Source organism: Rhyacophila brunnea, unplaced genomic scaffold, assembly GCF_057557595.1.
Source record: "Rhyacophila brunnea isolate RB1 unplaced genomic scaffold, BYU_Rbru_1.0 scaffold_5, whole genome shotgun sequence".
Lineage (NCBI taxonomy): Eukaryota > Metazoa > Arthropoda > Insecta > Trichoptera > Rhyacophilidae > Rhyacophila > Rhyacophila brunnea.
Genome location: NW_028233170.1, coordinates 28,719,532 through 28,734,658, shown reverse-complemented (window position 1 = coordinate 28,734,658; position 15,127 = coordinate 28,719,532). Strand labels below are relative to the sequence as shown.

Sequence of the window (15,127 nt, the reverse complement as noted above, 5' to 3'; positions counted from 1 at the left end):
AGGTGCCTCTTTAAAAAAGGCTCAGTGAAGACTTCGCCTTAAGAAACCTCGATAGTAAATGCGAGGTGTCCATAAAGGCATCTAGAAAAGAAAAAAAAACCCCCCATGTTTATAATACCATCTACCTATCACAGTTTTATTTATTTAAGGTACCTATCTACATAATTTGTTTAAATTTATATAAACAATATTGCATAATACCTAGGCATATTATATTGTACAATATATTTAAATTAATTAAAGTTATAAATAGTCATGAAATTTTAATGCGATGCTGTCAAATAAATTATCAGAGAGATTATTATTTTGATTACCTTACGTCAAAGAGTCCAATCTCTTTGCCTTACGTTCATTTTTCAGTGTAGTTTGACGTACCTAATTGGAATTCTGTCGGCTACGCGCTGCGACATAGCGAATAGCAACACCCGATTTGTCGTAGTATTCAGTATTGGCAATAACAGGATTAAATGAAAATATCAAGATGTCATCCATTTGTTATTAGTCATCATTTGTGAAATTTATGGTATAAACTTACATTCGCGAATGATTATTCAATATAGGGACTGACTTCATAAAAGTTCAGTGATATTTATTTTATTATTTTAGTTTTTTGGCCATGGGAATTTTTGGAAATTCTTCACCATTCGATTCCGACGTTGGTAAGTTCACGTCTTGTCTGGGATACATAGAAAGTGTTTCTTTGTGTTAATTGTGTTCGGTACGAACTTGTCGATGTTTTGATATTCTCCGGTACTCTTTTCATCGGTATGATCTGTTGCGAGACTGGAGTATGAGCTATTTTGCAAGGCCACTTTTGGAAGTGTCACTAACGTCGCCACGACTTCATTGACCTTTCTAATAATCAACACAACGTCGTTAGGAATTCAGAATTCAGATAGTAGTGTCCGATCGCCCTCGAATGGCCGATATCTGGACTCCGCGTCACAGCCTGCGGTGTATTGTGTGACCCTCTTATTTTCTATTTATTTTGTATTAACACCGTTTCAGAGAAAGCCACAAGCGAAAAAAACACTACTGAAGAATGGAGTCAAATTATGGAAATATGTGATAAAGTCGGAACTTCATCGACAAATGCAAAAGACTGCCTACGTTCTATTGTCAAAAGACTTGGAAATCCAGACCCACACATAGTTGTCCAGGCTATTACGGTATGTGTACACAATTACCCTAATTCACCAAATCGTTAACTTTGCTGTTATTTTTTAAAGTGTTATTTTATTACATTACTTTTGATTGTGTACAGGTGTCTGTTTCATAATTTAGTGCAATATAGTATAATATTGGAAGTTAATTTTGTTGAACCAATAAGTAGTTGAATAAATAACCAATTATTTATAAAATCTGTCATATTCTGAATAGTTTTGCACACCTTATTTATTATTATGAGGGAACATGGATATGAATTTGAGACTTTCATTTGCTAATTCTGAAGATTATAAACAAACGTTTTTGACACAAGCCCTAACTTCAGTATGAAGTATTGTCAATACAAACCTACTTAGGGGATCATCATTTTGAAATCTAATCGCTAAACATTTCTTTTCATTCGTGTTAATCTGTGTAAATTGAATGATTTACAGCTTTTGGACGCTTGCGTCAACAATTGCGGACGAAATTTTCACTTAGAGATCGCATCTCGCGATTTTGAAACAGAATACAGAAAATTACTGGCCAGAGCTTTGTCCCCTGTCGCTCAGAAACTCAAAGGTGTTCTCAAAAAGTGGAGTGAAGGAGAATTTAAGAGTGACCCGCAGCTTAACCTCATCCCGTCGTTGGTGGCCAAACTCAAAAGCGAGGGAGTAGACTTCAACGATATCGCAGACATGGTTCGTATGATACACCAATTTTCCTCTTTATTCTACATTTTCTTATTTATAAAGGTACAGTAAGTCCTTGTTGTACGCGAATTCATCTTACGTGAATTCGTACTTATGTGATTTAAAAAAAACATGTATTTTGTGTCATTCTACGATTAGAAGAATTATAATTGATAAAGTTCGAATCATGTAAAAAGATCGGTACCAATCCAATCTATGATAATTAATAAGAAAAGAAGAATATTAATAGAAGAAATGGAAGTAATATTCATATTATAGATAGAAGAAATGCAGTAACAACAAATTTCGATAAGCCTTAGGCCATCCGCTGACGGAGAAACTAAAATCTGACAAACTGGTTGCTGATGGAACTCATAAACTGGCCAGTGACTGATGCTTCGCACACGGGGCTACTGAAACCTAATAATCTCATAACCTCAAACTATCAAATCCATTGTCTTTCCTACTTCATTCTAAGCTTTATGCGCAATATCCGGGAATATTCTGGCAGCCTGTAATTATACAGGCAGGAAGGAATATTTCTTAACATCTGCCACATATTTTAAATTAAAAATCGGTTCGCCCATTTTTAACTTTTGATGTCTTGACTTGTTATTGCTTGCTTAGCTCAGTTCAGTGCTACCAATTTTGGTAAGAAAATATGATTTTTCATTGAATCTACTTATATTGGTACTACTGTTTTATGGGTGACTGGAAACTGAGAGACCGGGAAACTAAGGCCATCCTCCCACGGCGCAACTTATGTCCGTCAAAACTGAAACTAAAATTCCAGCCAGTATCTAGCTAATGTATTTCAATGGCGGCTCGCTGACGGCGAGACTGGAATCTCTCAGCTTCAAAACGGTCGCGAAGAGATGCGACATGCTAGTCGCGCGGTCTCTGAAGTTTCCAGTCACCGTAAAACAGTAGTACCAACATCATTAGATTTCGGTGAAAAATCATATTTTCTTACCAAAATTGGTAGCACTTCGTAAAGCCGCTAGCGTCATATCGTAAAAACCAAAACAACCAGAGACGTCAAAAGTAAATATTAATCGGAAAATTAAAATAACATAATTGTAAACGCTGCAGCGCGCTTATTGTCAGTTTTTGTACAACACAGCTGACAGTCCAGTTTGATAGTTTGATGTGATTATTATTTCAACTGGGTTTCAGTAGCGCCGTGTACGAAGCATCACATTGGTCAGTTTATGAGTTCCTTCACAAACCAGTTCCATCAGATTTCAGTTGCGCCGTGGGAGGATGGCCTAACATGTCGCGTCTCTTCGGTTTCGGTCTCGAATGTTTTGAAACTGAGAGATTCCAGTCTTGCCGTCAGCGAGCCGTCATTGAAATACATTAGCTAGATACTGGAGTTTCAGTCTCGTCTTTTTTAAGTACTCACGTAAGCGGCCTTAGTGTACGGCCTGAGAGGACAGCGTTCAGCGGGGCGTTTAGTGGCGTGCCTAACTCAAACGTATGCGTTTAGTAAGGATCTCTCATCTTCCCAATTTGTATTGGACCTAAGACGGTAAAGATATGAGAAAGGTAGAAGTACTATTTTGAATTGTGGTACTAAAGGCAAACGCAGAGAATCTCACGGATAGTCAAATGTACTAATGATTCCATAATCGGCTAACTCCGGACCCCGCCTTCGTTTGCCTTCGTCGGACTCTTCATTTTTTTTGTTATATAGTCTGCAGAGAAGATGACAAACTGGAAAGCCTAATGATGATGGTCACGTCGAAGGTCGGGGAGGGGGAGAAAGAGCTCCCTCCGGACCGACCAAATCGAGAGATATAAATACAGGGGTTCGATGCATGCCGCTTTACCCGTGCGCCAGCATGTACAATAACATGTTTAACATGTAGGTACCCTAAAATAATTAATTTTTCTGCGAAAATTTGTATTTGTGACCTGCAGCTTTATAAATAGTCATTCTGTTACTTATTGCCAGTGCAGTATAATGTGAGAGGCAATTCAATTGAGATTAGCATAAAGGACCTAACTAATGTTTTTAGGTATTTTCCAAAATATTCCAAATTTCAATTTGCTAAAGAGACCTAAGTTAAATTCGGTGTAGTTCCTGTTTTATTTACATTATTTTCTTTTTGCTTAACGGACAAATATTTTTAATGCTTTATTTTCTTTTGAAAAATGAACCGAATGGAAATAAGTCCTGAATTTAGTGGTATTGATTGTTATATGTGTGTGTGTTTTGTTTACAGCCGGCCCGAAAGAAAGAGTCTGGCACTAGGTCGGCTGCTTCTTCCATGCAGAAGGAGCAAGACGACATTGCCAGAGCCATCGAACTCTCTCTCCAAGAAAACAAACAGTCCTCTCCTCGTAATATGGTAATTTTATTATACTTTATAACACAATTCAAAAACATATTATATTTATGGCATGTTTAATGAATAACATTGTTCATTGAAAATAAACTTCAAATATCAATATGATGATTATTACAATACTTAGATCTTACATAATAATAATGAATCTTATCTATCTATGTATACATATTATATTTATATCGCGGCGTTGACTCAAAGGCATTCATTGATATCTTCAATAATATGAGGTGTGACTGAGGGCTATATATTTTATTATTCACAAAAAAATATGATTTATTGATAATATGTTTAAATAAAAAGTAATATTATATTGGTAACTATAAGTATGCCATTAAATTAATTATTTTGTATTCCAGAAATATATGAGTGCTCGAGAAACAAAAACAGCAGTTTCAATTTTTGGAAAATGTTGACAAGTCAATAAAATGTTTTATTTCTCTTATACATATAATTTCTAAAAAAAGTATTATAAAATTTTTTATATAATTAGTACAAACAACATTTATAAATACTTTTTTTTTAGAAATTATAGCTTGGTACTTATAATTAAGTTACTTTTAAGACATTTTTAATGACTTACCAACATTTAATGAAAATGGAAACTGCCGTTTTTGTTTCAAGTCTCTCATATAAGCTCGGCTTAGACATGACGGACGCGCAACTTCAAACCGTACTGTCTGATCCGCATGGAAACAAATTTGTACTAGCATATATCCATATATTCATTCACATTTGTCCACACGGAAAAGCAATCCGCAAAGACGCTAGTCGACCGCTAAATGACGCTAGTCAACCGCAAAAAATGAATCCCGTTTGGATTCCGCGTGGCTTCGTTTCTATGAAATGCTTATGTTCAGTTGAGGCATGGAAACTGTGCGGTCCCTGATACTCTTAACAGGTCTTGAGATTTCTTCTCGAGTTATCGCAGCTAATTTATCAAATGATTCTATCGACATTCTGAAATATTTTTGGTTAAGATTTTCTCAATTTGGAATATAAAGCTGTAAAATAGCTATGTCGTCGCTCTAGGATTATATTGTCCAGAGTGAAAATATTTTAAATGTTCAGGAGATGACAAAGTTTAGACCTTATATTTCAATGCTGGAAGATCTTTCATATTTATTTATTTTACATAGTGAGAGATAAATTATATTAGAACATATTAAAAGAATAATCCAGCGATATTACTCATTTAATTTGCTGATTCTGCATTTTAACGGCGATCGCTCTGAATTGGTGTGATCGGAGATGCCGAGCCGTATTTTTAAACGCGAGTCGTCAAAAAACTACACTGTGACAAAAAACAGTTATCCATAAAATATATTAAATACGTAAGCAAAATATTATGTAGTTTTTGTTATAACTATTATTTGTATAAAAAGTACTTAGTAGGAAGAACATATAGGTAAGAAATATTTATGTGGGAAAATAATAATTAAGCTAAAACTTATGCGACTTTTATTTGTCAGGCTTGGTTTTCTGAATTTAATGCTATAAAATATCTAATATACCTATAAGAAGATGCAGTAAGGTGAAACCCGGGTTGCGAAAAATGACTAATGCAATGTACAAAAGTTAAATCAAAACACCCCAGAACATACCTATACATATTAGAAAAAATCTTGAACACAATGGGATTTGAACATAATTTTGGTCAGTAATCAGTGGTTAGGGCCCTCACCCAGCAAGCGAAAGACATGCGTTTTTAATTTCACTCAGTCCATTTATTAATAGGTTTCTTTTTGAGGCTTTTCCAAATTGTATATTGGTATTGAGTTCATAGCAGTAATGAAATGTTTGGTTGGTGTGTTCAGGGTGGAGCTGCTGGTGGTGCGGCGTCGGCATCTCTATACCCAAGTGTGTCCCAAGTCAGTACAGGTGGAGCGGCCCAACAGGAAGCTAGGAAAGTGAGGGCACTCTATGATTTTGAAGCGGCTGAGGACAATGAACTCACATTTTTGGCTGGAGAAATAAGTGAGTATGGTTTATCATCCTTATTATTAAGAACCAGGATGGTTGTCATTCTCACAGCTCTGATATCCATTGCTGAACAAGACACGTGTTTGGTATTTGTCTAACAATAATAATTGTCACTGATTGCTTTCAAAACACAAGTTTCGCCTGATATAGCGGTATTCAAACTGTACCGCACCGCTCTGGGGCGCCGCAGGCTAGTTGTCAAATTTAATAATTCCTGATAATCTTAATTCAATGAGAAGATACATGCCACATGGTCACAACAATAGATCCCATGTTCCCATTGACACATAAAGTTTGTGTTTGAAAAGCACATATCTCAGCTTGCTGGTTTTAAAAATACTTTCAAGTATGTATAATGTAGATAATATGGATGAGTTCACATGGATTCAAGACATGAGAGAAATGAGGATCGCTCTCGCTAGTTTGATTCCAAGACTTCCATTGGGATTTTATGCATTGCACATTCTAAGAGGTGAGAAATGAGTGATGAAAGTAGAATATTATTAATTTAGAAAATAGGTTTTGTGAATTGGCGATTGTTTTTTTGTATGCTGGCTATTTCAGAAAAATCCTTAAAAAGTAAAATCTACTATTATTGGTAGCTAAGGGGGTGGTCCTAGCAACTAAATTATTAATATATTCGTGCGTTACTATGGAAATCAAAATGAAATGTCAAAATGACATTTCAGTATTCTATATTTGTTTGTTTGTTTGTTTGTTTGTTTGTTTTTTATTTACTTCATATCAAGTTTGAGCATATTGAGCATAATAATTCAACAGAAAATTTGAAAACGTAGGTATATAAAAAGTTCTTTTTATCTTGTAATTATTTATAAACTAATTATAACAAACTTATTAAGCTTTTGAAATTTCATCGATTTAGCGTACCTATTCATCAGTAGTAATATTGGGTTATCTTCTTATTTCCCGTAAATATATCTGACAAGAATGGTTACTCCCACAGCCTACCTCTTTCCAAAAGTCACCCTTCGCCACTGGTATTTGCATACAATTTCAGATTGAGAATGGAGGGGGCAGCGCCTTGATCCTGGTGAAGGGCGGCACTTTTAACCTAGGAACTTAACTGGGCTCACCCATCCCACCACATAACTGGTAATTTTTTAGGGCACTCAATTTTTTTTATTCATTTAGGGCACTGCGGAATAAAAACAATTGAAAACCACTGCTCTGATGTATATAATCATTGTTGGTCTACTATAATTTGGTGGAATAAGAAAACTTATCTTTCCAATGTTTGAAATAATCGCAGTTCAGATGAAGAATATAGGAGACTGGTATACTTATTTGGTTGTCCGGTGGACCTTAGGAACCAACTTCTACTCTTTGACAACAACTTAGATAACCAAATGTTGTATGCGAGCATAGACACAGTGCGTAAGAGTCATCAAAATCATAATTACGATAACCAAAATACACATGAGTGTACTATAGTATGTACTTATAGTGCTGTCAAAAGTAGGGGTTTGTGCCTACGGTCACGCAACTAGATTTATATACTCTGGTCATAGAATATAATGTAGTGTAGCAGACAAAAGCGGTGTTATTAAATGCGCAATGGACTATTTTTACAGTTCACGTGACAGACTCGAGTGATCCCAATTGGTGGAAAGGATACAACCAGCAGGGAGACGGCTTGTTCCCGGCAAATTTCGTCACATCCGATCTGTCTATCGAAACTCAAAGTGAGTACATTTGTTTTTAACTACAAATTCTGATCACATTAACCCTTTCTAAGCGTTACGAATCCCGACTTAGTACAACAGTGCGCGTTGTTATTTCAAGCATCAATAAATCGTAATAAATGTCAGTCAAACATACACAAATAGAGTAGTAAAAAATCGGAGTCAAGTTCAAAAATGATTATGACAGAACCTAATATTTTATGTGACTCTAAAAATAAACATTCGTCGCCTAAAACTGATAAGAAATCACGAACAAGATTTCTTCATTGAAAAAATGCCGGCTTACTCGAGCGGCGCCATGACACTTACGAAATGGTGCTGGACTAATGCGTCGATGACAGATTAACAAGTGTAAGAACAGTTCAGTATTATAGTCTACGGCTACGATTTCGACAAATATGTCATACACATAATGAATAATAATATGGTTTATGACTTTTATGAGCATTTTTGTTGAGTGTGTTAAAAAAATATCAGTCATAAATAGCTCATTTTTATAGCATCCAGGACATCTCAAACTGTGTAACTTTTATTTGAACTCCCATACACATTGCAGCACTGCAGGTCGAGTATAAATAAATCATCCTTGAGAACTACTGGCTATTTGAGAGTAATGTACTTACCACCAGTGCCTGGTTTGTACCTACCATTGACTCCGAACTGAATGGAATCGAATGACACATAGTTTATAACAAAACGGTTTATTTTTCGAATACCTATTAGGCTATTACAATTCGTAAAATATTAAATTTCAAACACTTTTTGCACTTCTAAATGCTTTATAGTCACCACAATTTTATTTTCAAGTTCATTTGTTTTTTTTTTTATTATATTACTTCAATAACCTGTGGGTCTATTCTATACTTATCGAACACTAAAGTGATAAATAGTATCAAACTTAGGGTAGGTTTGTATCAAAATATTAGCACTTATTGTAACAATTACACGAAGTTGGTTTTTATTGTTGCAATAAGTGCGATATTTCAACAGCAGCAAGATAGGTGCTGTTAAAATATAGCACTTATTGCAACAATAAAAACCAACTTCGTGTAATTGTTACAATAAGTGCTAACATTTTGATACAAACCTACCCTAAGTATGATAATATTTATTACTTTATCACTTTAGCGGTCGATAAGTATAGAATAGACCCACTGGTACTAGAATAGGTAATCTCTTATTTTATTATAATGACATGATAGTAAGTAACTCGAGTTATTTTCGACTATAAATATAAGAAGAATTCTCCATAAAAAAAAATAGTAGTCATGAATCAAACCCTTTTGAATAGTGTTACGAAAAAAATAATTCTCAAGTGTCTGTCTCACACCAGCAGACGATGATTTGCCGCGCAGTGTATAAAAATTCAGTAGCGCGGGACCTGGTGTAGCGTAATACGACAATTTCCGCATTTATGCGGGAACGGGCATCTGATTGTTCGTGTCTTTTCTTTATAAATGGCTGATAACTAGGGTAAATAAATAATTTTTGTCTGTTTCACCTAATTCTATAACCAGAAAATAGTATTTAAAAATGTTAATCAATGATAAACAAAGAGACATATTGAATCGCGGACTCCTAGGTATATTTAAATGACACCTTGTTCAAATTATTTTCCGAAACTATTTACTCGCGGATAATATAATAGCAGATAGGCGAATGAATGCAATCTCCAAAAGCATTCCTTTTGTAAAAATATTTTGTAAATTCACTTTGATCAATGTAAATTTCGAATATTCTATTTAACAGTTTACGCACCAAATAGTTTTTCAATCATTAAAAAACAATATAACTTATTATATCGCAAACTCGTATCGTTACAAACACGTCAGTCAAATGTCTTCGACGCACATGCACTAAGAAGCGATAAGACACTATATACGCGGCAAATTTGAATTGGCCCGATGACTGATATTTTTTTATTCAAGACACGCTCCCGAAAAATATTTATTTAAATTAGATAGAACAAAAGTTTAGGCTATCCATTGACAGATGTCAAGAGAAGGATGATTTCTGAATAAATTAAATCAATGTTCGAATTATTCGCGCCTGGCCGAAAGGAGTACTAGGCAAACGAAAATCGAAATGACTTTAGTCAGCTGACGCGCGGATGACTCGCGCGTATAGGCTGACTAAAGTCAGTTGCCGCGTTAGAAAGGTTAATGATTCAATTATAATTATTGATGTATTTTAGACTTAATTTTCATCAAGGAGATAACTATTATATTATTCAAAAGACCATCTATTAACTGTTGCATTTTGTAAACTGTAAATTACACGAGTAGAGTCACAGACTTTACGACGCAAGCCGACCGTGTGGTACAATTGAGAAATATCATTTTGAATCTTTGTTAAGTCATGGGTGGATTATATTTCAGCATGATCGGATTCAATGATTGAAGTGACAGATTGGCTTGAAGGTGTAAGATTCTGCGTATATGCATACACGTGGCATGCCCTGCCAATGCTGTCAGTTTGATGTTTGCTTTTATAATGATTGTCTTCTGACTTATACATACAAAACTAAAATAGTACAAATGCCAGTAAATACAATCAACAAGGTGTCACTTCCAAATTCGCTCTTCATGAGTTTGTGGTGACATTTGAAGTAAGAGAATATGAGGAGAGACTGTTTGGTGTGTCTACCATAATTTTTCAAAATATTAATTTATTTTTATATATATTTGTGTTCGCTTTATGTGAGACACCTCTAAATTAAATATTTTATGTGTAAACAGAGGTATCGGAAAGGAAGTCAGTACAATTCAGTGAGAGCGTGGAGGTGAAGAAGATCGAGAGGAGCAACTCTCCTGAGGGGGACGAGCCCGTCGAGATAAATGAAGTGAAGGTGGACAGACTGCTATCTCTGCTGCATGAGGCTAATCCTGAAGACAGTTCCACTGATACCCATGAGATGCTCCACCTCGAAGGTAATCCATTGCTGTCTTTAACAGCCATCAATCCGAATCTAGCTTACCGAACCACTTCACAGATCGTCAGATCTAGATTTTTTTTCTAATGCCTCTCTAAAGTAAGTAAAATTTTTTACCATAAAGACATGCTAATAAATAATTAATATAAAATTTGAAAACATAGTTATCGAGTAGTTGATTTTTGTGGGGTAGTCTTAATGGTGTAAAATTGATATTTGACACAGGAGAGGTGAACAGAATGGGCCCACTCATCGATATGGAGTTGGAGAGAGTGGACCGGAAACACGCCCGCCTCACGCAGCTCAGCGCTGACTTGGTGGATGCCCTCAACCTCTACCACACATTGATGAGGGAACCCCCCCACCTAAAGCAGGCCCCGGGACCCTTCCCTTCGCATGTAAGTGTCTCTTCTCGATTATCGTCCTTTTTCTTTACCAACACCCAAGTCAATAATCAACCACAAGCAGAGATCTGCTGTATAATATAAATAAATTATGATTTGATTAAAACTATGAACTCAAATTGAACTGCGTCAGTTGAAACAAATATGACTACAGACGAGTCAAATGTCTGCAGCGTCCATATCTTGTTGTCAGACAATTTTACATGATTTGTATAACTAATGAAATTGTACTCATGCAGATGTTCAACGGAGCACCGTCAGCCATGCCGGTTATCATGAACATGCCATCCATGCAGCCATACTACGGCCAAATCCAGCATCCCGCACTCGGTACGTTTTCTTCTATCCTCGTACTTTCAGATTACTGCCTTGTATTTATGAATTTATTGGTTGAAGGGCCTGATTTGAGTTACACATCTCATTTTATTGTTGTTTTAATTTAATAAAACGCAATTTTTTTTGTAGTACTTATTATTCCACTTTTAAAATTTAGTTTTTTTAAATTTGAAAGTTTTATTAAATTAAAACAACAATACAATGCAGTTCCACCATGAATTGACAGTTAACAAAATTAAAGAAATTACCCATCTCCACCTGTCATGTATATGCTGCCGCGATTTGTTCACGGCCGTCATCTATGAAAACGTGTCAGAACGAAAAGATTTTAGTGTCACAATTCATTGTCTTGAAATGAAGCTGCACGGTGCATTTGGTGCTTAAAGAAAGAGTTAAGAAAATAAAAAAGAATCTTGACTTGCTCCGCTGTTATTTGTCTTTAGTGACATGAAGTGTCCTCTGGTTGAAGAACCTAAGAATAATTAAATGGTTAATCGGCATTACAAATCTATACACTGATTTCTTCATACATAATACATAACAGGTGATGTTTATAACAGCTTTCATTTGTTGCAAACCACACAATTTGATAATAATGAAGAGGCGATATTACAACTGCTCGCAGTCAAAACCCCAGTATAATTCTTAAGAAAAATGTGTAACCAAACTATTTTCATGTCGCTCCATTTAAGTTTTGGTTTATGGTCTCCCGTTTTAATACTAGTGTAAATTAACAGGTGGCACGAGCGGAATGATGAGCCCGGTGCCCACGTCAGGCGGGCAGTTGCAACACATGCCACCCCCCGCCCCCCAGATGATGTCACATCCAGGAAGTGTGCCCCCGCACCACCATATGCATCAGCCGCCTCCCATGGGACACCAGCAAATCAACACCAACACCGATGCTCCCTCTGGACCGCCTTCTTATTCCGTTCAGCAACCCACTGGGTGAGTGCCTATGGTGGCCGTGTTCTCACGCGGCCTTAGTCTCGTGACGATCAAATGTGAATTGTCAAAATTCTTCTTCTTCTTCGATGGTGCTACAGCTCAAGTCGAGCCCTGGCCTCCTCCACTTCAGTCCTCCAGCCGGAACGGTCCTCCGCACATCTTTTCCAGTTCCTGATTTTTAGCAGCTGGTTGGCATCTTTTGTAATGTTATCACCCCATCGTGTGCGTGGCTTTCCCACTGGCCTTTTCCCCCCTGGGTTTCATTCGAGGATCTTCTTCGGTATCCGTGACCCTGCCCAGTTTAGCCTCTGGAGTTTTATGAAGGTGGAGAGTTTTGAATCTTGGTATAAGCGGTATAGTTCCGTGTTGTACCTAATTCTCCACTCCCCACCATTATTCATGGGTCCGTGTATCCGCCTCAGGATCTTTCTCTCAAAGCAGTCCACCATTTCAGCTGCTTTCATATTAAGCGTCCATGACTCGCACCCGTATGCAATGACTGTGCGTATGACGGTTTTATAGAGCCGGGTCTTAGTTTTTCTGTGGACATTTCTGGATTTGAATATGGGCAGCAATGAGAAGTACGATTTATTTGCAGTGGTTATTCGGGCTTTTATTTCTTCCAGTTCCTTGTTCTCTTTTGTAATATTGGAACCCAGGTATGTGAACCGGTTGACAACCTCAAATTGATAGTTTCCAAAACTGGAACTTTGGCCCAGCCTACTCTGATTTTGTCGGCTTTGTACCATGACTTTAGTTTTGTTTTCATTGTCAAAATTCTACTGCTGTAAAATCTATTTTCATTCTTTCTTAATAATTGGGTTACTGATCTTTGTGTATTTTTGATGGATTGCAGGGCGGGGCCGGCGAGCGGAATCTATCACCCTGGACAGGCGGGACCGCCCCATGGCTATGTCATGTGAGACACCATCGCTCCACCCTCCTCCTCTTGTGGCGGTTCCGCGGCCGATTTTTCTCTGCGTCACCGTCGCGGCCTTTCATTAAATTGCAGCCGATACAAATCATTCCGACATTATTTTGTCACGGATCGACCCAAACGGTTTAAAGCAGACGACCGCTCTCGGCAGACGCGGTCGTCGACCGTGCATTTTGTATTTTAGTTTTCTTTGCGGAAAATGGGTTGCGGGGCGGTCCCTCTGCGGCGACTGATGGATTTATCGATCAAAAAAGTAATGTAACGTGCACCATAGCTCGAGAAAGTTTTCCGTTTCCGGTAAAATGCTAGTTTCAGCATTTGTAGGTCCAATTCACTAGTGTTTATTTAACTTTGTAATTATTTTAAAATCAATAAAATTGTACATTTTGTAGGCGTTCATTATTGAATATACGTCACCTGTGAGATCAGTCGGTGCGGGTGTTTGGCGACCGACATCCGACATCCAACATCTAATAGTGCTTTATCGATACATTTTACCCTGTGCTGATGTGCAAATTTAATTATCGTTTATGTATTTGACACAATGATAAATATATGTATAATTAATAATTTTAATATTGTTTTTTCTGTAAAGATTCTATTGAAATGTGCAAAAACTTTTATATTATCTCTGATGTCCTATTGATCAAGTTCAGGCAGAATTCCTTTAGTCAAATGCCTTACTGATGCGATAGAAAATATTACGCTGCTCTTTTAACTGTTTGAATGTATGTATATATTATATAAAGTTATTTATGGTATTAAAATTACGGATCAAAACTTTTCAGTGTTTTTACATCCCTTACTTTTTGTTTTATTGCAATTATTTTGAAATGTTACTACAAAAAACACAGTGTATTCGGTGGAGCCATTGAATGCTCGTATGAATGTTTTGGAAGAAATGAGAGGTTTGTCGAGCGACAGGGATTTTTGGAGGTGCTGTTGAAGGTAGTTAGACTGTGGTTGATAACTTAAAACAAGACCTAGGACAGCCATATTTACAGTGTTTACTTGAATTTTGTTCATCTTCAATATTTTACTGAACAAAAAATAATATATTTTACCTTTGTACACGACAAAAAGATAACAGGCACTAAAATAGATATTTAAAAAATGTAATGCCCAACTGCCTCAACCGAAATTCGAATTCGAATTTGAAAATTGTGTTATCACGAGAGTCGAACATTGAGACCTAAGCACCGAAATAAATGTATACATATACAAAACTAAGGGCATGTTGGGCTTTATACAAAAAGTCTCGGTGTCACATGATAGAATTACACTGGTTTTCACATTGTGTGTATGTTTTTTACCAATACGTGTGTAATTGTTTATATGTATTGTGTGCGTGAAATGTAACAAGTTACTAGAAGCCTTTGTATAATTGTGTTGGTTTCTGCTACGCATTAGTACCAATATTATTGGCCCAGTAGGAGTAGATACATGTCTGTCAAGCCGCCAATCAATTAATAATACATATACGACAGGCAAGTAAGAATTTTAAGAAGGTACGCTTTAAATAATCGCCTAGTATGTAGTCTTCGCCACTGCCACATGGTATCTATATGTTCCACCTGTTGAGCGACCGGGGGAGAAGAAAATAATATAAACAATGACAATTTGAAAAACGAAATTCATGCACTGTCAGAAAATATAGAAACATCAGTAAATATTCAAAAAGCTTTACTTACTGAC

The 15,127-nt window shown here is 36.4% G+C and overlaps 1 protein-coding gene and 1 long non-coding RNA gene across 3 annotated transcripts in view; one reads left to right on the top strand and one right to left on the bottom strand.

The window, feature by feature from the left end:
* The window catches only part of LOC147066254 (uncharacterized), a 102,419-nt gene extending 92,380 nt beyond the window's left edge, over positions 1-10,039 (bottom strand). Inside the window, exon 1 of the long non-coding RNA XR_015071627.1 lies at positions 7,884-10,039. This is a non-coding gene — a long non-coding RNA (uncharacterized LOC147066254). The remainder of the gene's footprint in view (positions 1-7,883) is intronic.
* Stam (signal transducing adaptor molecule) lies at positions 445-14,235 on the top strand. Of its 2 annotated transcripts, XM_085955704.1 has the most exons (12): positions 445-523; positions 607-659; positions 1,009-1,169; positions 1,602-1,847; positions 4,067-4,192; positions 6,007-6,166; positions 7,765-7,875; positions 10,614-10,805; positions 11,033-11,205; positions 11,451-11,541; positions 12,285-12,495; positions 13,352-14,235. In XM_085955704.1, the coding sequence occupies exons 2-12, from the start codon at positions 617-619 to the stop codon at positions 13,416-13,418; spliced, it is 1,581 nt and encodes a 526-aa protein (XP_085811830.1). In that variant the 5' UTR covers positions 445-523; positions 607-616; the 3' UTR covers positions 13,419-14,235. The 2 variants fall into 2 exon arrangements, with proteins under 2 accessions (XP_085811830.1, XP_085811831.1); XM_085955705.1 differs by lacking the exon at positions 607-659.
* Positions 14,236-15,127: the final 892 nt, after the last annotated feature.

Bases quoted from the DNA above. Each gene is read 5' to 3' on its own strand.
- Stam (XM_085955704.1), top strand. From the start codon at position 617: ATGGGAATTTTTGGAAATTCTTCACCATTCGATTCCGACGTTG. The intron at 1,170-1,601 runs GTATGTGTACAC...AATGATTTACAG, and splicing joins TAGTTGTCCAGGCTATTACG to CTTTTGGACGCTTGCGTCAA. The intron at 12,496-13,351 runs GTGAGTGCCTAT...GATGGATTGCAG, and splicing joins TCCGTTCAGCAACCCACTGG to GGCGGGGCCGGCGAGCGGAA.